This window comes from Scyliorhinus canicula, chromosome 2 (assembly GCF_902713615.1).
Source record: "Scyliorhinus canicula chromosome 2, sScyCan1.1, whole genome shotgun sequence".
NCBI classification, from domain to species: Eukaryota; Metazoa; Chordata; class Chondrichthyes; order Carcharhiniformes; family Scyliorhinidae; genus Scyliorhinus; species Scyliorhinus canicula.
The window spans coordinates 18,673,493-18,696,480 of NC_052147.1; the positions used below are offsets into that span (position 1 = coordinate 18,673,493).

A 22,988-nucleotide genomic window follows, 5' to 3' on the forward strand; every position below is an offset into this window, starting at 1 on the left:
TGAGCTATACAGACTAGAAAGGTGTTGGGTTCAATCTCCAGCCTCTGCTGAGTAAGCTACCTTTAGAGAGGGAAGCCTTTACAGTAAGTTTTCTGGCCTCGGTGCTCCATCGCTGAGTAGTAGATAAATCAGTCAGGATTCAAGTAGGTTTGTGAACCTTAAATGCGAACCAGAGCAAATTGGCTGTGAACCTTCTCCGATTGAATAAGCTTGAGTGTGCATATGCTTGTTAAAGTTACAAATACATAGGGTGTGGTGCTGAAACTTTCCTGGCGTTTGTGAAAAGTGGAAGAACAACTTTCATTTCTATGGTACCTTTATTGAGTCTGCCGATCACACATTGAACTTGGTCACTCAAACCAAGGTGGCAGCAAGTCATCCTCAATCGCGAGGGTCTGACTTAAGAGCTGACCTTCAACATAAAAGTCAGAATGGACTTCACAAATGGGTATAAGGAAAATGGATACCAAACTCAGAAGAGAGAGGTGAGGACGGTACTGGATGGTTCTTCAGAGATGAGTCTCGGAAGATTTTAAAGGTGGTAAAGGAATTCCCCTAGAGCTGAAAGCTCTAACAGCAAGTGAGGGAAGGAGAATGATGGCAGAATGCACTCAGAGCAGCGAAAGAGCACAGAAAAACCCTATGGCATTATTGATTGAGGAATTCAGGGTCCCAGGTTCGATTCCAGGCTGGGTCACTGACTGCACGTTCTCCCCGTGTCTGCGCAGGTTTCCTCCGGGTGCTCCGGTTTCCTCCCACAGTCCAAAGACATGTATGTTAGGTGGTTTGGCCATGCTAAATTGCCCTTAGCATCCAAAACGTTGAGATGGGGTTATTGGATTATGGGGATAGGGTGGAAGTGAGGGCTTAAGTGGGTCGGTGCAGACGCGATGGGCCGAATGGCCACCTTCTGCACTGTATGTTCTACGTAATCTATGTAATTCCCTATTCCCTGTACTTAGTGAGTCAGAGCGGCTGAGGGACTTGGTTTCAGCAGAGTGGGTGTAGCAGTGTTTTGGACAAGTTGCAGTTTATGAAGGGTGAATTATGGGAGGGCAGGAAGGAGAAAGCTAACAGAAATAGTCTGGAAAATATAACGCAGCAGGAGTAGACCATTCAGCCCTAAGCCTGCTTCTCCATTCAATAAGGTCATGGCTGATTCTTGGCTTCAAATCCACTTTCCTGCCTTTTCCCCATTTCTGCTGGGTGTGCGCGATGGTCATTACTTGGCACCTGTTTGACACCTCCATTGATTCCTGCAGGTGTCCATTCAAGGCTCACTGTTCCTTTCAATGTCTAGGGATGTGTCTTTGTCTTTTAATGCTACGGTCGTTTTGTTCAGATTGGTCAGATGCAGCACTAAAACGTGGTCCTCATCAGAGGCTAAGCAGGCAGTGTCATGAAGTTGAAAGTAAAGTAAGTTTGGTGAATGATGAGCTCAAGGTCAAAAAAGTTGTTAAAATGGCAAACGGCCTTTTTATTGTGAATAGGGAAGGGGAACTAAATTCTTGGGAAATGAGCATAGTTTAGGGTAGTGGCTATTGATGATGAACTTCCTAACAGTAGTATCTGAGCATAAAATAAATACATCCGAGGTGGCCAGGTATTTTCTGGAGCCATTTTTTAATCAAGTCTGCGTGTGATGCTTGTGTGAGCAGAATGCAGTGAGCATGCATTAAATGTGTTGATTTGTAACACTCCCACTTAGCCTGGCAAACATGCCAATCAAGTTAAACAGAGTAAACCAAGACTCAAGTTTTCTTCTGCATTCGGAAATTACTTGTGGCCAAGTTTAGGGTCAGACTTGATTGACAGGGAATCCCCTGTGATGCTGTACTAATCTAATTTCAGGGAACCAAGGAAAGGAGTACTGGATCTTTAACCCTCTCATTGTGAATGCTGGATAAAGATCCCCATATATTACTCTAAGGAGGTGGGTATCAGCACATCTATATTACCAGTTTTGGTTAGCAGAAACTACATCCTTCTTTCAAGGTTATGGTAAGCAGAGCTTGTCGCAATGGTTAGTTGAAATGTTTAACTGACTCAAAAGCATGAAAAGTCCTGTAAAGATAATGAGGTATATTTATATTGTCACCAAATATTTTAGCTCTCCTAATTGTTGGCTGCCAGTTCTGATTGGTCGAATAGGCATCTGAAGAAATTATCGCCGATTGCGGGTAAAAGTGTGAGGTTGGATGCACAAGAGGGCCAGAATTGGCCAAATGCAGAATTGAAGGAATGTTGTGGGTCTGGAGGAGGTTATAGAGATGCGGCGGGCAAGGCCCTGAGAGACTTCACCATTTTCAATTTGAAGCATTGCATTGGAAGGAATTGTTACAATTTTGGACCAGATCCCCAGGTTTTGGTATGATCTGGTTATGGGCGATTAATTTTTTTGTTGTTGAAAGTAAACACAAGCTTGTGATCGAAGATATTTGCTCAGAGAATAAAGCCACAAGATTGCACGATTTCTGAACAAATGCACTAAACTTTACTATACAAAATCAGAAAAGTATACAATTCACAACATCTGTTTTATACATCAGTCCAACATTCAGAATTAACACGAGGTACATGTGAATTAACAGGCAAACTGTGGTGAAACGCACCTTACTGCACAATAAAATTGGGGCGACACAGTAGCAGAAGGGGCGGCACGGTATTGCAGTGGTTAGCTCTGTTACTTCACGCGCCAGTGTCCCAGGTTTGATTCCCAGCTTGGGTCACTCTGCACATTCTTCCCGTGTCTGCTTGGGTTTCCTCCCACAAGTCCCGAAGGATGTGCTTGTTAGGTGAATTGGACATTATGAATTCTCCCTCAGTGTACCTGAACAGGTGCCAGGGTGTGGCGACTAGGGAATTTTCACAGTAACTTCATTGCAGTGTTAATGGAAGCCTACTGGTGATGATAAAGATTATTATTGTTAAAAGGCAGATACGACCAGGATAAACTCACCCCAATGTCAACACCCACTGGGAGTTACGCAGTCTAATAAATAATCTTTATTGTCACAAGAAGGCTTACATTAACACTGCAATGAAGTTACTGTGAAATGCCCCTAGTCGCCACATTCCAGCGCCTTTTCGGGTACACGGAGGGAGAATTCCTAATGTCCAAATTATCTAACAAGCACACCTTTTCAGGACTTGTGGGAGGAAACCGGAGCACCCGGAGGAATCCCACATAGACGCAGGGAGAACGTGCAGACTCCACACAGACAGTGACCCAAGCTGAGAATTGAATCGAACCTGGGACCCTGGTGCTGTGAAGCAACAGTATCTTGTTAACTCTTCTGCTAATGTGATTAACCTAATCTTAGTTAATTGTTGCAAATCACACAGGGAGAAATCGTCCCTCTGTAATGACAGACAAAGTGGTTCTGCTTTTCAATAAGTATTGAAAAATTCATCATGTAAATCTTACCAACCTGAACCTTAGCAACACCCAGCACTCATTTATCTGTGGATTCAAAATTCTGCAAGAGTCCCCATTTGTTATGATTCTGGACCAGACTCCTGAGCTTTTGGTACGATCGAGGTGGGACCAGTGACCTTTTGTTTAAAGTAGGTAAAGTTTGAGTTCCAAGGTATTTGCTAAGAGAATTAAAACACAAGATTGCATAATGTTTGAAGAAACAGAATAAACTTCACTATACAAAGTCAGAAAGGAAAACAATTTACAAAATCCATCTTCAGAATTAACAGGCAAATTGTAGTTGAACACACCTCACTACACAATAAATGGCAGATGCGAGCAAGACACATCCCACAAATTTCTCAGCAACTCACCCAAATGTCAGCACCCACTGCAAGTTACGCGAATTCATTAAAGCTCTTGTCGCCTTTGCAAGGGAATCCAAATTTTTCATGTTTGACAACAAGTCTCTGAATCCCCTCAAAGCTGCTCTGGCGTGGACTGCATCAACTGCTTACTTCCCAGGGTTCCTCCAGATCCCGACTCTTTCTCTGGGATCTCTCCTTGTCCCGGGACTGCCCTGGTTATGGTGCCCAATTCCGGGGTCCAATGATTGGGCGTTTGTGCCTTTTTCCCCCTACACAGGCACGCTGGGTACTTGTCCCTGATGCAAAGATCACTGAAACCGTGGATCGCGCATGTGCAGCCTGATTCCGACATGCTCATGTGGAAACTCCAGAAGCAGTGCTGGGACTTGCAGTTCCTGGCCTCCACTCAGGAATCCGTTAAATGGAGATTCTTAAATCAGATGAGGGTTCAGTTGAGATCACAATCGGGTATGACCATTACACCCCAGATTAAACTATTGTATAACTACATACTAGGCCATTCAGTCACATCCCTCAAGTCAAGATCCTCATTGCTTACATATTTGACTGCCACTGGCGCAGCGGAGAAAATATGTAGAGCAATACTATAGAATTGTAATTGAGGCTGTATTTCCTTATGGTATTGAAAGCACATGACTGCATGTACCATGATAGCAGAAACCAGGTCCGGCTAGGTGCAGAAACTCCTGGAGCATGTTTCCCAAGTAGAATTGTGCCTGTCTCGTATGATTGTTGTGCTGAGAATGCACTTGTTATGCTACTGATTACACCAATTTCCATTGGTTCATTGTATGAAATAATTAAACGCAATAACGTTAACTTCATAAATAATGAATTAGTTATTCAGGGGATGAGGTTTTCAATGAGTTGCATAGAACATACAGTGCAGGAGGAGGCCATTCGGCCCATCGAGTCTGCACTGACCCACTTAAGCCCTCACTTCCACCCTATCCCCGTAACCCAATAACCCCATCTAACCTTTTTTTGGACACTAAGGGCAATTTAGCATGGTAAATCCACCTAACCTGCACATCTTTGGACTGTGGGAGGTAACCGGAGCACCCGGAGGAAACCCACGCAGACACTGGGAGAACGTGCTGACTCCGCACAGACAGTGACCCCCAGCGGGGAATTGAACCTGGTACCCTGGCGCTGTGAAGCCACAGTGCTATTCACTTGTGCTGCCCGCATAGGAGGGGAGGCCAATTTAAACTGCCCTGATTTCCCCCATTCCACCCGACAGTAAACAGGAAGGTGTTTTTATTATTCTGATTTCCCTCTTTATACATGATGTATTTTCCTCAACACTTAAATGTGGAATGTCCCAATCCTCTGTTAATAATGTGCCCAGCAAACTTAAGGTAAAACTGAATTAAAAAGGTTAGTTTATTTTTATGCGCACGTGCAAGATGGGTTTTGAAATATCTACCTCTTTTGCACTCTCAATAAATGGGGTATAGGGAAAAAGGATGAGGGTTCAGGGCACACCCACAATAAAACACAAGTTGGGGTTTTATGTGTCCAGAATCCGAAGTTAACTGAATCTTCCTTCCGAAGGTAGGTTGACTCATTGTAGAGGGATCCGTTTTTCCAGAGTGAGCCTTCCATGATGTAAGAAGGCACGTAGAGTGAGTTAGTCTGGAGCACAAGTTTCAAAGTTGCAGAAGTTGTCAGGTTTGATGAGTTCTTTCTGCTGCCACCAGTTTGACGGTAGACAGCATAGGCTGTTGCCTGGAGGTCAACATATTCCACCGTACAATATCACTGTGCAGCTTGGGAGAGGTCATGTGACATATCTCTGTTCGACAAAGGATGGCGGGAATCTTTTTTCGTTTAAAGAAACATTCCAATTAAGGGGCAATTTAGCATGGCCAATCCACCTACCCTGCACGTCTTTAGGTTGTGGGGGTGAGACCCACGCAGTCTTGTGGAGAATGCACAAACCCCACACGGGCAGTGACCCGTGGTTGGGATCTAACCCGTGGCGCTGTGAGAACATAGAACATACAGTGCAGAAGGAGGCCATTGTGCCCATTGAGTCTGCACCGATCCACTTAAGCCCTCACTTCCACCCTAACCCAGTAACGCCTCCTAACCTTTTTGGACACTAAGGGCAATTTAGCATGGCTAATCCACCTAACCTGCACATCTTTGGACTGTGGGAGGAAACCGGAGCACCCGGAGGAAACCCACGCAGACACTGGGAGAATGTGCAGACGCTGCACAGTGAGGCAGCAATGCTAACCACTGCACCAGAGTACCACCATGAATGGAATCTTAAGGTGTTTAATTGGAGTCAGAATTTACTTTGTTCTTGGAGACACTGGTTTCAGTTTAACTAAATGAAGCCCTTTTGTTGAAACCATTGCATCAGAACAGTTAATATTTAGGCAATTAGCACCATTATGGGAGATTAAGACCTGCAAAAGATTACCTTTGTTTGAAGTTGGCTGGAACAGAACAATCATCCACGGGTCGTTGTTACTTTGAAACTGATGGAAAACATCATGTAATAATAATAATCTTTATTAGTATCACAAATAGGCTTCCATTAACACTGCAATGAAGTTACTGTGAAAATCCCCGAGTTGCCACACTCCGGCGCCTGTTCGGATACACTGAGGGAGAATTCAAAATGTTCAATTCACCTAACAAGCACGCCTTTCGGGACTTGTGGGAGGAAACCAGATCACCCGGAGGAAACCCACACAGGCACGGGGAGAAGGTGCAGACTCCACACAAACAGTGACCCAAGTCGAGAAGCAAACCTGGGACCCTGGTTTTGTGAAGCAACAGTGCTAACTACTGCTGCTGTGCCGCTCCCATGGTGCTACCGTGACCAGCTGGAGACATAATTTCAGCTTGGCAATTGTCTATTTTGAAAAGCACAAAAAATTACTTTATAAAGTAATTCAGCTAATGGAATTCATATGATATATTTTTTCTTCTTTCACTCCTTGACCAAGCAATTTGAAGCTGTCAGCCATCTCCACCTTGGCACCATTGATGCAGACAGGCGTGTGGGATACTTTGCTTAAGTCAATGACCAGCTCTTTAGTTTTGCTGACATTGATAGAGAGATGTTACACCACCCCACTCTAGAATCCAATTCCTAACCAATGGAAAAAAGAATTGGTGAAAATATATATATTTTCTTCTTTCACGTCTCGACCTTGACATTTATGAACTTGCTATTTCGCTTCTTTCCATCTTGGAAATAAATGAAAACTTGCAACATTTTTTGACAGTTCTGCTTGAATAATTGCTCCAAATTCTTTTCCTTTGGGTATGAATTGGATTCTAGATGGAGATATGTAACGACAACAATCTCTCCCTCAATGTCAGCAGAACTAAAGAGCTGGTCATTTACTTCAGGAAGCAAAGTATCATACACACCCCTGTCTGCATCACTGGTGCTGAGGTGGAGATGATTGACACGTTCAAATTCCTAGGTGTGCACATCACCAACAAGGTATCCTGGTCCACCACATTGACGCTACGACCAAGAAAGCAAAACAGCGCCTATACTTGCTCAGGAAACTAAGGAAATTCGGCATGTCCACATTGACTCTGAGCAACCTTTACAGATGCACCATAGAAAGCATCCTATCTGAATGCATCACAGTCTGGTATGCCAACTGCTTGGCCCAATGCCGTAAAAAGCAAGAGAGTCGTGAACACCGCCCAGTCCATCGCACAAACCTGCCTCCCATCCATTGACTCAGTCTACACCTCCCACTGCCATGGGAAAGCAGGCAGCATACTCAAAGACCCTCCCACCCCACCCGACTTACTCACTCTTCCAACTTCTTCCATCGGGCAGGAGATACAAAAGTCTGAGAACACGCTCTAGCAGGTTCAAAAACAGCATCCCCGCTTTTGCCAGATTCCTGAATAACTCTCTCATGGACTGAATTGATCTCTTCACACATCTTCTCTACTGAGTAATACTATACTCCGTATGCTCACCCGTTGCCTGTGCCTATGTATTTACATTTTGTATTTATGTATGCCCTATGTTTTCTTTATGTGTGGAATGATCTGTCTGGACTGTACACAGAATACTTTTCACTGTACCTCGGTACATGTGACAAAACAAATCCAATCCAATTGTGTGGAAGCAACTTGGGGAAGATATGCCATCCAAATCTTTCTTTTTTATAGGATATAAGTACAGATTTACTTCATGGTTTAGCCTCCAGATGCCTAAATTAAGAATGGAAACTTGCTATGTTTGGAGTTATGGTTGAAGCTGGTACTTTGATATTTTGGTCAGCGTTGAGCAACACCAGTAATAATTTGATTTTTTATAATTCCATCAATGGGATGTACTTTACAGAAGAAAAATTGAATAATCACTAAGTTGTAGTGGGAGAGTTCTGAGATAGATGATTGAGTATTTAGTTGCAAAGATCGATTTTGTTTTTTATGAAGATTTTTAAAGATGGAGAAAGAAATAGTGGAATATTTGTGGAGGAAGTCGAAGGGTTCTAACTAGTGGTTCAGCCGAGTGAGGAAGATGCACAGAAGGCTAGAGTTGGTACGAAGGATCTGTTGTTACCTTCTGCCTCATAAGATGATGGTTAGTGCAATGGTGGTCAACTCTGTCTTAGTAAGAAGTCTTACAACACCAGGTTAAAGTCCAACAGGTCCCTGGTGTTGTAAGACTTCTTACTGTGCTCACCCCAGTCCAACGCCGGCATCTCCACATCATAACTCTGTCTTAAGCATTGCCCAGCGTGATTCAGAAGCCCCACTCCAACATAGCTTTGTTTACACTGTAGAGGACATGGATAGTTTGTAAGGCTATGTGCAGATATCTGCCCTACCTTCTCAACCTTGCCTCTCGCATGAGGTGTGGTGACCTTTGGCTTAAATCACCACCAGTCAGCTCTCCCCCTCAAAAAGGGAAAGCAGCCTATGGTCATCTGGCACTATGGCAACTTTACCTAGCTATTTGTCAAATGCAATTTAATATAGATCATTTTCTAGTGAACACAAATGCAAGGAAATGTTGACATACAGGGCAACGTTAAGGGCACACTTGCTGTATTGTGTGCTGTTCTGGGGACCCCATTATTAAGAGGATTTTAGATCCATGAAAGTATCATTGCTAGGTTAAGAGAACGGATAAGAGGCTGACGTTATAATGATATTTTATATTTAAAACAAAATAGGGTTGTATTTAGAGAAGATTAAAGCAAAGGCAGCACGGGGGTACAGTGTTTTGCACTGCTGCCTCACAGCTCCTGGGATTCAGGTTCAATTCTGGCCTCGGGTGACTCTGTGGAGTTTGCACTTTCTCCCCGTGTCTGCATGGGTTTCCTCCATGTTTTCCGATTTCCTCCCATAGTCCAGATGTGCAGGTCAGGTGGATTGGCCATGATAAATTGCCTCTTAATGTCAAAAGGTTAGGTGTAGTTACTAGGTTATGGGGATACGGTGGAGGTGCGGGCTTAAGTAGGGTGCTCATTCCACGGCCGGTGCAGACTCGATGGGCCGAATGGCCTCCTTCTGCACAGTAGGGATTCTATGAACTAATTAGTTTCAAAATTACAAATAGGGTTGAGCACTTGCAAAAGATGATTTCCACTGATCATAAATTGATGAGCACAAGTTCAAGATTAACAATACAAGAAAAAAGGAAGAAAAATATTTTACTTCAGTGCTTTTCACAACCATCATGTCACAAAGCACAGCTAATTAAGTACTTTTGAAGTGTATGTGCTGTTATAGTGTAGCAAATATAACTGCCAATTTGCACATAGAAGCTCCCAAAAACAGCAGGACCAGATGATCTAATCAAAGGAAGCTCAATCCTATTTGTATCACCTATGCTCCTCTTCAAAATATTGCCATGGGATCATTTACATTCGTTTTCATAGAATCCCTACAGTGCAGAAGGAGGCCATTTGACCCATCGAGTCCGAACCAACCCTCTGACAAAGCACCCTACCTAGACACACACTCCTACCCTATCTCCACCTGGCCTTTTAGACACTAAGGGGCAGTTTGTCATCGGCAATCCACCTAACCTGCGCATCTTTGGATTGTGAGAGGAAACTGGAGCATCAGGAGGAAACCCACGCAGACATGAGAAGGACGCACACACAGTCAACCCAGGCTGGAATTGAACCTGGGTCTCTGCCGCTGTGAGGCAGCAGTGCTAACCATTGTGCCACCGTGCCGCCCTTTTGACAGCAGGTCAGGTCCAGCTTAATGTCTCATCTGAGAACCATGAACTCTGACAGTGCAACACTCTCGCAATACAGTGCTACAGCATCAGCTTTGATTTTTGTGCTCATGCCCTAGAATGGGACTTGAACCTGGAACCTTCTGACTCAAGTGTAAGTTCTGCCAACTGAACCAGGCTGACAGTTGAGATTGAGGGGAAAAAAACTTGTATCTTTCACAGTCTCAGAATGTGCCAAAACACTTCACATCCAATTAAGCACTTTGAAACAAAGCAAATTACTGAAAATGGCTGGAAATCTGAAATAAAAACAAAACAAATGCTGGACATATTCAAATCTGGCAGCATTTATGGAAAGAGAAACAGTTCGTGTTTTAGGCCAGTGTCCTTTCATCAGAAGTACATTTGAAATTTTCACTGCGTTTGCTTTAGTGACAAAACATACTAGAGTATGTCGTTGATTACCACAATAGATTGCTGAAGCTGAATCAACTGTGACTTTAAGAATGAAATACATATTCAAGAAAAGATGTGAAGGAATCAAAGGGAATTGCTGAATTTGATGTGGCAATGGCACAGTCTGCCTCGTTTTCCATAGTAAGAAGTCTTACAACACCAGGTTAAAGTCCAACAGGTTTGTTTCAAACACGAGCTTTCGGAGCACAGCTCCTTCCTCAGGTGAATGGAGAGGTATGTTCCAGAAACATTTATATAGACAAAGTCAGAGATGCCAGACAATGCTTGGAACGCGAGCATTTGCGGGTAATTAAATCATTACAGATCCAGAGATAGGGCGTAATCCTAGGTTAAAGAGGTGTGAATTGTCTCAGGCCAGAACAGTTGGTAGGATTTTGCAAGTCCAGGCCAGATGGTGGAGGGTGAATGTAATGCGACATGAATCCAAGATCCCGGTTGAAGCCCCACTCATGCGTGCGGAACTTAGTTATAAATTTTTGCTCGGCATTCTGCGTTGTCGCGTGTCCTGAAGACCACCTTGGAGAATGCTTACCCGGAGATCAGAGGCTGAATGCCCTTGACTGCTGAAGTGTTCCCCGACTGGAAGGGAACATTCCTGCCTGGTGACTGTCGCACGATGCCCGTTCATTCGTTGTCGCAGTGTCTACATGGTCTCGCCAATGTACCACGCTTCGGGACATCCTTTCCTGCTCATGGACCTCTATCAGGTCGCCCCTCAACCTCCGTCGTTCCAGTGAGAACAAACCGAGTTTATTCAACCGCTCCTCATAGCTAATGCCCTCCATACCAGGCAACATCCTAGTAAATCTGTTCTGTACTCTCTCTATAGCCTCCACATCCTTCTGGTAGTATGGCGACCAGAATTGAACACTATACTCCAAATGTGGCCTAACTAAGGTTCTATACAGCTACAACATGACTTGCCAATTCTTTAACTCAATTCCCCAGCCAATAAAGGCAAGCATGCTGTATGCCTTCTTGACTACCTTCTCCACCTGTTTTGCCCCTTTCAGTGACCTGTGGACCTGTACACCTACATCTCTCTGACTTTCAATACTCTTGAGGGTTCTGCCATTCACTGTATATTCCCTACCTGCATTAGACCTTCCGAAATGCATTACCTCACAATGTCCGGATTAAACTCCATCTGCCATCTCTCCACCCAAGTCTCCAAACAATCTAAATCCTGCTGTATCCTCTGACAGTCAGAATTTCCAACTCATGGAGAGTTGGAAATTTCAAGACCGAGTTAACTCTGACACCTTCAGACATAATAGTAGTATGGATGCAGTGTAGATTACACTTTGCACAATTGTTTGCTTCAAGATTGATTGAAATGATGCACAAAGGACTAATAAACATTAATTTGCAAATTTCAGCCTTGTAAATCATGTATTGGCATTTAGTTGTTGGTTTAGCAATGATGTGAAAAGAATCTGATCTGAGAATAAAATGTTTTCTCTTTCCATTTCTCCCTCACTGCAGAATAATGGCTCACAAGGGTGCAGAGGTATCTCTGGTGAGTTTGTTTTTCAACTATAAAGCTTTACTGTCTTCTCCTGTTTTTATAGTGTCGCAAATGAATTTCACTCTGCTTGCTCTTGAGAATCCTGCACCAGTGTTTATGATCAGCTGAGATCTTAAAGGCAGAAAGATTATTTTTAAATGAAAAATATTTTGCATTTCTGGAAAAGGTGCAAGTTAAAGGGAAAAGATTTTAAAAAATATATATTTTTATTAAAGTTTTTACATTTTATACACGGTACACTCATTAAAGATAGATGCAACAGTTAAAATTTAAAAGTCATTTTTTGGTACCTCCTTTCTTTCGCTGTTTCAGGGCCCTTTACTTCACAGTGGTTAGTTGTTTGGTTTTTATATGTGCACAGTGCCCCCTGCCTGTTTCTGAGGGTTGTCTATCACGTGATCTTGTGTTGGGCCCTCTGGTCTTTGACTCCGCCACTTTCTCGCCTCTCCCTTATTGTTTCCTCTGGTCTCTCATTTATTCTCCACCTCCAGAAATAACTTGCTCATTCGCTCTCTTGTCCAGTGTTCTGTGCGCCACTTTTAGCTGCATGAGGCTTAGCATTGTGCAGGAGAAGGTGGAGTTGGCCCTGTTCAGTGCTTCGCTCCGGAGTCCCCACTCTATTTCCGCCCCTAGCTCTTTTTCCAATTTTTCCTTTGTTTTGTCCAATGGGGAGCGTGTCCTTTCTAAGAGTCGTCCATGCAGGTCCTCCGCGCCCAGTAACCTCTCTAGCATTGTCTCTCTCTGGGTGCTTGGGTACGTTGTCGTCTCCTTGTGGAGAAAGTGTTTGACCTGCAAATGTCAGAGTTCGTTCCCGTTCAGTAGTTCCATCAGCTTTACTAAGGTCGTTAGTGTATCTCCTGTGTAAAAGTCCCTAATCATCAGAGTCCTCCCCATCCTGTCTCCACCTCTGAAAGGTGGGATTGAGCATGGCTGGTGGAACCTTGTGCTTGCTGCAGATGGGGGTCCATGTTGGATATCTCGGTTAGATCGAAGTGCTGCATCATCTGGTTCCAGGTTCTCAGGGTTGCTACCATCACTGGGTTTGTAGGTGGGTTTGGAAGTGCTGCCGAGGGCCCAGAGAGTCGTTCCTGTACAGGAGGTCTCCTCCACCCTCACCCATTCTGTGTTTGGTTCCTTCACCCATCCCCTCGCTCTTTCAACCGTGGATGCACAGTGGTAGTATTGCAAGTTCGGGAGGGCCAGGCGAGTGCTTTTTCTCCTTTTGTAGTACTACTTTGGAGAGGGGTTTTAAGGTACGTTCGAAAAGCCTGTTATGAAGATGCTGAGTAGACAACTGACAGTATGATTTCTCCAGTTTGTGTAGCTCAATGTGGCTTTTAGGTGAAGTCAAAATGGTACTTTTCACTGCACTTAATAGCGGTCATCTGGGATGCCATCAACCTCACCGTGTGGTCTAATAGAGCTGATCAGAAAACCTTTCTCGTAAACAGGTTCTATTTAAAACAAAACTCTGAAGTGGTTAAGGAGTTTTATTGACACCAAGAATTAGACATTGTATTGAATTCCTTGTGTGGAGAGGTAAACATCAAACTGAAATGGGTGGTGGAGGTTGAAGCATGGCAGATAGTGGGCAAATCTGGTAGGTTGAACTGGTTGGTTTGGTACTACTTGTTCATTGTTTGAGAAGAGCCAAGATGAATGTTTCAGCATGTAATCGTATCTAACATATTTGATATTGTCTATACTCCATGTAACTAGCTCTGAAATAGATTCACATTGATCAAAGTGGTGATTGAATTATCTTAAGTATGAAATTCCTCCGTTTTCAGGATAAATGTATGATTTGTGATGCAATATTTCTTTAAAATAGTTGTATTCCTAGCACTGATTATTGGGTAACATAATGAATTGCAGCTTCAACTTACTTTGGTACTAAGAAAATACAGGTTCATGCTCACTGAGAGATTCATCTGTGCTCTGTGCTGGGGTAACCTTTCCAGTTCAGTGGAAGTGACTAGAGGCCATGAGGACAGAGCACTTGCCATATTAGCATATAGTGCATTGTCTCCATGATTCTGAAATGTTCCCCATCCACAATGAGTACTTTGAGTTTGCACATTGTTTTGTTTTTGATTCGTGCATAAAGATTTTCTTGCATCTTGCTACACCATAACCATTTTGATTTCATGTAATAACGTTGTGGAGATGTTTCCACTTGTGGGATAATCTAAAACTAGGAGCCATAAATAGAAGATAGTCTCTCATAAATCTGATGAAAAACTCAAGAAACATCTTGATGGAGTTCTTGGAATAGGAACTTGCGGTCACATGGAGTAGTTGAGCAGAATAGGATGGATGCCGTTTCTTTTTTTAAAATTTAGAGTACCCAATTCATTTTTTCCAATTAAGGGGCAATTTAGCGTGGCCAATCCACCTACCCTGCACATCTTTGGATTGTGGGGGCGAAACTCGCGCAAACAGGGAGAATGTGCAAATTCCACACAGACAGTGACCCAGAGCCGGGATCGAATCTGGGACCTCGGTGCCGTGAGACAGAAGTGCTAACCACTGTACCACCATGCTGCCCTATGGATATCTTTTCAGAGCAAGCTAGATAAGTATGTGAGGAAGAAAGGAATAGAAGAAAATGCAGATAGGATTGAATGAAATAGTGTAAGAGTACCCTCTTGTAAAGCATAAACAATGCCAAAGACCATTTAGGTCCAGGGCCAGCTCTGGGCTGTAAATTCAATGAAAATGTGGCAGCATCTTAGCAGCATTAGTCGTATTTATTTTCAGATCCCTTACATTATCTGTTCCAATTATCAGGTTGTATTCACATTTCGATGTATTGTAAAGCATGTCTTATAGCAAGTCAGAAATCTACATGGCATTCCACATTATTCTAAAATGAAGTAATGCTTGAAATAATTACTGCCTGAATGTTTAACTTGATGAAATTAATGGCTGAATGTTCTCTCAACAGTGCCTCCTCCATTTTGTTTTGTGTTTTATTACATGTGAAATCTGACAGTAACCAAATATGTCTTTTCTAGGTCTTTTGGTGTACTATAGATCAATGTATGATAGAAGCAGGCAGCTTCCGTAAGTACTGAGATTTATGGAGTTTATAAATTGAAAATATGAGCAGTAAATTCCGGAGCGCAGTGATTTTAAAAATTTCTTGGTACCATTTTTTACCGGGACCCTTTACCTCACCTTAAGATTGTACAAGGTAGGAAAAAAAAGCTAAAATCATTTAAGACCCAAATACTTTCACCCATTTTCTTAATTCATATCTTGTACCGTTTATAATTTTATTGTTTTTACATAGAATTTACAGTGCAGAAGGAGGCCATTCGGCCCATCGAGTCTGCACCGGCTCCTGGAAAGAGCACCCTACCCAAGGTTAACACCTCCACCCTATCCCCATAACCCAGTAACCTCACCCAATACTAAGGGGAATTTTGGACACTAAGGGCAATTTATCATGGCCAATCCACCTAACCTGCACATCTTTGGACTGTGGGAGGAAACCGGAACACCCGGAGGAAACCCACGCACACACGGGGAGGATGTGCAGACTCCGCACAGACAGTGACCCAAGCCGGAATCGAACCTGGGACCCTGGAGCTGTGAAGCGATTGTGCTATCCACAATGCTACCATGCTGCCTCAGATAATATGTCCTTCCCAAAAGCCTTTTACCCGTTGCTTAGGTTTTTGAATAAAAGAATGGAAATATAGGGACGCTTTGTCCCGATAACGTGGATGCTTTAGGATGCTATTCCTCAACAATATAGCAAAGAGGTATGATTCCCAGAACAGTATAGTAAAATAAAGCAAATGGTTATGCACTGTCATTCACATGTTCACTGTCACCGGTTGTTCATTGTCATGTTTCTTTTTTTATTCGTTCATTTTTAATTTGTTCATGGGATGTGGGTATTGCTGCCTGGGCCATCATTTATTGCCCATTCCTGAGGATATTTAAGAGTCAACCACATTGCTATGGGTCTGAGCCACATTTAGGCCAGATCAGGTAAGGATGACAAATTTCCTTTCCTAAAGGGCATTTGTGAACCAGGTGGGTTTTTATGACGATCAACAAAGGTTTAATGGTCACCGTTAGACTTTTAATTCCAGATTTCATTCATTGAATTCAAATTTCACCATCTGCCATTGTGTGATTTGAACGCAATCCCCAGAGCATGACTCTGGGTCTTGGGAATACTAGTCTAGTGGCAATATCACTACGCCACTGCATTAGCAAAAGAGTAAATGTGTTCAAAAAGAGGGTGAGGTGGGGTTAAGAAAGATAGTCTGCTCTTAAACGTAAACTGTTTAAGAATCGGAGGCTGCATCATGTTTCGTGGTTACCGTTCTGATTGAAAGCACCATTTTTTAAAAAAAATAATTTTTATTGAAATTTTTTACAGAAAATATAAAATATAACAACAAACAATAAAATGCAACAAAATAACCCATAACAACTGTAACCCCCCCTAGACCGCCTCAACGCATGTATCATATCCCCCCCCACCCCCCCAACCCCAACAAAAGAACTTAAAAATAAATTTAAATTAAATAAACAAACATAGTCATCGTCCCCCTCCCCCCCCCCCCCCCCTCCCCCCCGGGTTGCTGCTGCTACTGTCCCAGTACCCTATCGTTGAGCCAGAAAGTCGAGGAAAGGTTGCCACCGCCTAAAGAACTCTTGTACCGATCCTCTCAGGGCGAATTTGACCTTCTCTAGCTTAATAAAACCCGCCATGTCATTGATCCAGGTCTCCACGCTTGGGGGCCTCGCATCCTTCCATTGTAGCAAAATCCTTCGCCGGGCTACTAGGGACGCAGAGGCCAGAACACCGGCCTCTTTCGCCTCCTGCACTCCCGGCTCCACCCCAACCCCAAAAATCGCGAGTCCCCAGCCTGGCTTGACCCTGGATCCTACCACCCTCGACACCGTCCTCGCCACCCCCTTCCAGAACTCCTCCAGTGCCGGGCATGCGCAGAACATATGGGCATGGTTCGCTGGACTCCCCGAGCACCTGACACACCTGTCTTCACCCCCAAAGAACCTACTCATCCTCGTCCCCGTCATGTGGGCCCGGTGCAGCACCTTAAATTGGATGAGGCTAAGCCGCGCACACGAGGAGGGAGAATTAACCCCCTCCAGGGCATCAGCCCATGTCCCGTCTTCAATCTGTTCCCCCAGTTTCCCCTCCCACTTAGTTTTCAGCTCCTTTACTGACGCCTCCTCCACCTCCTGCATAACCTTGTAGATATCAGATATCTTCCCCTCTCTGACCCACACCCCCGAAAGCACCCTGTCACTCACTCCCCTCGTGGGAAGCGAAGGGAATCCCTCCACCTGCCGTCTAGCAAATGACTTTACCTGCAGATCATAGATCTTGTATCATAGAATTTACAGTGCAGAAGGAGGCCATTCGGCCCATCGAGTCTGCACCGGCTCCTGGAAAGAGCACCCTACCCAATGTTAACACCTCCACCCTATCCCCATAACCCAGTAACCCCACCCAACACTAAGGGCAATTTTGGACACTAAGGGCAATTTATCATGGCCAATCCACCTAACCTGCACATCTTTGGACTGTGGGAGGAAACCGGAGCACCCGGAGGAAACCCACGCACACATGGGGAGGATGTGCAGACTCCGCACAGAGTTCCTGGCCCAAGCCGGAATCGAGCCTGGGACCCTGGAGCTGTTAAGCGATTGTGCTATCCACAATGCTACTGTGCTGCCTTCAGATACCTGAACATGTTTCCCGGGGAGCCCAAATTTCTCCTCCAACTCCCCGAGGCCCGCAAACCTCCCATCAATAAACAGGTCCCTCAGCTGTCTGATGCCCGCTCTGTGCAAACCCTGAAATCCCCCATCAATGTTCCCCGGGACGAACCTATGGTTCCCCCTTAACGGAGCCTCCATCGAGCCCCCCACTTCTCCCCTATGTCACCTCCACTGCCCCCAAATCTTGAGGGTAGCCGCCACCACTGGACTCGTGGTATACCTCGTAGGAGGGAGCGGCCACGGCGCCGTTACCAGGGCCCCCAGGCTTGTATCTCCACAGGACGCCCTCTCCATCTGTTTCCATGCTGCCCCCTCCCCCTCCATCACCCACTTGCGCACCATCGACACATCGGCTGCCCAGTAGTACCCCGAGAGATTGGGTAACGCCAGCCCCCCCCCCCCCCCCCCCCATCTCTAACCCGCTCCAAGAAGACCCTCTTCACCCTCAGGGTCCCATGCGCCCAAACAAAGCTCATGATGCTGCTGGTCACCCTTCTAAAAAAGGCCCTAGGGATAAAGATGGGCAAATACTGGAAGAGGAACAAGAACCTCGGGAGAACCGTCATTTTGACGGACTGCACTCTACCCGCCAGCGATAGCGGCACAATGTCCCACCTTTTAAATTCCTCCTCCATCTGCTCCACCAGCCTGGTAAAATTAAGCTTATGGAGAGTCCCCCAACTCCTGGCCACCTGCACCCCTAGATATCTGAAACTCTTCACTGCCCTCTTAAATGGGAGCCTCCCAATTCCCTCCTCCTGATCTCCCGGGTGTACTACAAATACCTCGCTCTTGCCTAAATTTAACTTGTAGCCCGAGAAGCCCCCAAATTCCGCTAACAGCTCCATCACCCCCGGCATTCCCCCTTCTGGGTCCGCCACATACAACAGCAGGTCGTCCGCATACAGCGATACCCGATGTTCCTCCCCACCCCGCACCAGACCCCTCCATCTCCCTGACTCCCTCAACGCCATAGCCAGAGGTTCAATCGCCAGGGCAAAGAGCAAGGGGGACGGGGGCACCCCTGCCTGGTCCCACGGTAGAGCCTGAAGTACTCCGATCTCCTTCCATTTGTAACTACACTCGCCATCGGAGCCGCGTAGAGCAGCCTCACCCATTTGATGAATCCCTCCCCAAATCCAAACCGCTCCAGCACCTCCCACAGGTACCCCCACTCAACTCTATCAAACGCTTTCTCTGCGTCCAGCGCCACCACTATCTCCGCCTCCCCCTCCACTGCCGGCATCATGATAACGTTTAGCAGTCTCCGCACATTCGTGTTGAGCTGCCGTCCCTTGACAAATCCTGTCTGATCTTCGTGTATCACCCCTGGCACACAATCCTCTATCCTGGTGGCCAGGATCTTTGCCAGCAACTTGGCGTCAACATTGAGGAGCGAGGGCAGCACGGTGGCCTAGTGGTTAGCACAACCGCCTCACGGCGCTGAGGTCCCAGGTTCGATCCCGGCTCTGGGTCACTGTCCGTGTGGAGTTTGCATATTCTCCCCGTGTCTGCGTGGGTTTCGCCCCCACAACCCAAAATAAAAAATGTGCAGAGTAGGTGGATTGGCCACGCTAAATTGCCCCTTAATTAGAAAAAATAATTGGGTAATCTAAATTTATAAAAAAAAACATTGAGGAGCGAGATAGGCCTGTATGATCCACACTGCAAGGGGTCCTTATCCCGCTTTAGGATCAGAGAGATCAGTGCCCGCAACATCGTCGGGGGCAAAGCCCCCCCCTCCCATGCCTCATTGAAGGCTCGCACCAACAGGGGGCCCACCAGATCCGCATACTTTTTATAGAATTCCACCGGGAACCCGTCCGGCCCCGGCGCCTTACCTGACTGCATTTGTCCAATCCCCCTGACTAGCTCCTCCAACTCTTATCGGCGCCCCCAGCCCCTCTACCAGCTCCTCTTGAACCCTTGGTAAACATAGCCTGTTCATGAAGCTCTCCATCCCCCCTCTCGCTATCGGATGTTCCGACCGGTACAGTTCCTCGTAGAAGTCCCTAAAGACCCCATTTACTTCTGTCCCCTTCTGCACTACATTCCCACCCCCATCCGTCACTCCACCAATTTTCCTAGCAGCATCTCGCCTACGGAGCTGATGCGCCAACATCCTGCTCGCCTTCTCCCCATACTCATATACCGCGCCCTGCGCCCTCCTCCACTGTGTCTCCGCCTTTCTGGTGGTCAACAAGTCAAATTTGGCCTGCAAACTACGCCGTTCCCCCAGCAACCCCTCCTCCGGTGCCTCCGCGTATCTCCTGTCCACATCCAGGAGCTCCCCCACCAGCCTCTCCCTCTCCCTCCTCTCCCTCCTTTCCCTATGGGCCCGGATGGAGATCAGCTCCCCCCGGATCACTGCTTTCAGAGCCTCCCAGACCATCCCCACACGGACCTCCCCCGTATCATTGGTATCAAGATACCCCTCAATACTTCTCCGGACCCTCCTACACACCACCTCATCAGCCAGCATCCCCACATCCAGGCGCCAGAGCGGGCGCGCCTCCCCCATCTCCAGATCAACCCAGTGCGGAGCATGGTCTGAAATTGCTATGGCCGAATACTCGGCATCCTGCACCCTCGGGATCAATCCCCTGCTCAGGGACGAAAAAGTCTACTCGTGAATAAACCCTATGGACATGGGAGAAAAAGGAATACTCCCGCGCTCTCGGTCTCCCCAACCTCCAGGGATCCACCCTTCCCATCTGGTCCATGAATCCCCTCAGTACTTTGGCCGCCGCCGGTCTCCTACCCGTCCTTGAACTGGACCGGTCTAGTGGGGGATCCAACACTGTGTTAAAGTCTCCCCCCATGATCAGGCCCCCTGCCTCCAGGTCCGGAATGCAGCCCAACAAGCGCCTCATGAAGCCAGCATCATCCCAATTCGGGGCATATACATTAACCAGCACCACCTTCTCTCCCTGCAGCCTACCCTTCATCATAATATATCTGCCCTCCTTGTCCGACACCACCTCAGCCACCTCGAACGCCACCCTCTTCCCCACCAGAATCGCCACCCCCCCCGGTTCTTCGCGTCCAATCCTGAGTGAAAAACCTGCCCCACCCACCCTTTCCTCAGACGAACCTGGTCCGCCACCTTCAGGTGGGTCTCCTGGAGCACAGCCACGTCCGCCTTCAACCCCTTCAGATGAGAAAATACCCTAGTTCTCTTAACCGGACCATTCAGCCCCCTCATGTTCCAGGTAATCAGCCGGATCAGAGGGCAACCCGCCGGCTAGCCATAGCTTGTCGACTGCTCGCCCCAGGCCAGCTCGCCCCGCCCGACTGTTCCCCATGGCGATAACGCCTCTCCTCTACCCCCCTGGCCCACACCAGCTCCTTCCTGACCATTCCAGCAGCAACCCGGTATCCCCCCCCCCCCCCCCCCCCCCCCAAAAGTCTAGGACCCCTCCTAGCCGCGACGCATCCTCCATGGTACTTCCGTGAGTCAGCTGACTTCTGCTGACACCGGCAGCTCCCGCCAAAACCTATCTCCTCCCGGCATGGGGTCATCCCCCTCTTGCCACACCTCCTTGGCACCGCTTCAGCGCGGGAAAGAAAACCAGTAGAGGCCACGCCCCCACCGCCAGCTCCGCCCCCCTGCCCCGCAGCGCGGGAAACCAGAGGAAAGCCCGCGCTTTCACACTGCCACACCCCACCCTTCTGACGCAGCTCCCCAAAATCCAGTTTCACCCCAACCCCCAGCCCCGTACAGAAGAGAACATATAAAATACAAACCCCCAACATTCCCCACATACCCCACACCCATACCCAACAAACAGACCCACCCGGAAACGGAGCAAAAAGAAAACCAGCATAAAAAACACACATGTCAAAGTTAAAGAACAGCAACAGCGAAAACAGCAACAGCCATAGTGTGTCCCCAGGCCCTAGTTCGAGTCCAGCTTCTCCGCCTGTACAAAGGCCCACGCCTCCTCCGGGGACTCAAAGTAGTGGTGCCGGTCCTTGTATGTCACCCACAGGCGCGCAGGCTGCAGCATTCCAAATCTGACCTGCTTGGCATGCAGCACCGCCTTCGTCCGGTTGAACCCGGCCCGCCGCTTAGCCACCTCCGCACTCCAGTCCTGGTAGATTCTCACTACCGAATTCTCCCACTTGCTGCCCCTCTCTTTCTTGGCCCAGCGCAGCACACACTCCCGGTCGCTGAATCGATGGAACCGCACCAGCACCGCCCGCGGGGGTTCATTTGCCTTAGGCCTCCTGGCCAGCACTCTGTGAGCTCCCTCAAGCTCCAGGGGCAAATGGAAGGACCCCGCCCCCATCAACGAGCTCAACATCGTGGTCACATACGCCGGTAGATCCGACCCCTCCAGCCCCTCCGCCAGGCCCAGGATCCTCAAATTCTTTCGCCTCGTGCGAACGTCCAGCTCCTCCAAGCGGTCTTGCCACTTTTTGTGAAGTGCCTCGTGCAACTCCACTTTTCCCACGAGGACCGCGGCCTCCTCCTCCCTCTCAGCGGCCTGCTGCTGCAACTCCCGAATGGACGCCTCCTGGGTCCCAAGCAGCTTGTTGGTAGTCGCATTCAGTGAGTCCAGCAGCTCAGCCTTCAGCTCCGCAAAACAGCGCAGAAGAGAGGCCTGCTGCTCCTGCGCCCACTTCCACCAGTCCTCGGGTGTTCCGCCGGCCACCATTTTGTCTTTCTTCCCCCGCTTTTCTTGGGGAGCTGCTGCAGCTTTTTCCTTTGCCCCACTCCGGGTGAGCACCATAAATTATGGGGAATGCTCCTCTAGACATCTTCCCCCACCAGGATTCGCCTAAACAGTGCCGTTTGGGGCCCTCAAATCGGCCCAAAAGTCCTTAAATAGCGGGAGCTGCCGAACGTGCGGCTTAGCTCCGCATAGCCGCAACCGGAAGTCCCTGATTGAAAGCACCATTAACAAATAATTGCAGGACTTGCTATTTGTAAGCCTTCCCTCCTATTTCCACTGCCAATCCCCATGCCATCCCGGCCATATCCCCCCCCCGCAATGTCCAGAGATATAAAGGGTCTGTGGAATGAGAGCTGAGTCATTTTATTGGAACTGTAATAGTTTTGAAGCCAACTTGTGACAATTAGCAATTATTATTTAAGATTTCCGTGGATGCAGCCTGCCTCCTCAGCTGTGGGCCAGCATACAGCTCTCTTTCTCGCCATATTCTTATTGCACCCCCCTCTCCCTTTGTAGCTGCCCCATCACCCTT

General features: G+C 47.0%; 1 protein-coding gene across 3 annotated transcripts in view; it reads left to right on the forward strand.

Annotated features, from left to right (window-relative positions):
• dlst (dihydrolipoamide S-succinyltransferase) overlaps positions 1-22,988 on the forward strand; it is a 63,548-nt gene that overhangs the window by 5,130 nt on the left and 35,430 nt on the right. For 2 of the 3 annotated variants that reach the window (XM_038774399.1, XM_038774418.1), the window contains 2 exons: positions 11,963-11,996; positions 15,023-15,071. In XM_038774399.1, coding sequence (XP_038630327.1) covers positions 11,963-11,996; positions 15,023-15,071 — 83 coding nt within the window. Of the gene's footprint in view, positions 1-1,851; positions 1,934-11,962; positions 11,997-15,022; positions 15,072-22,988 lie in introns of all 3 variants that reach the window. The other variant, XM_038774408.1, reaches the window with a different exon arrangement.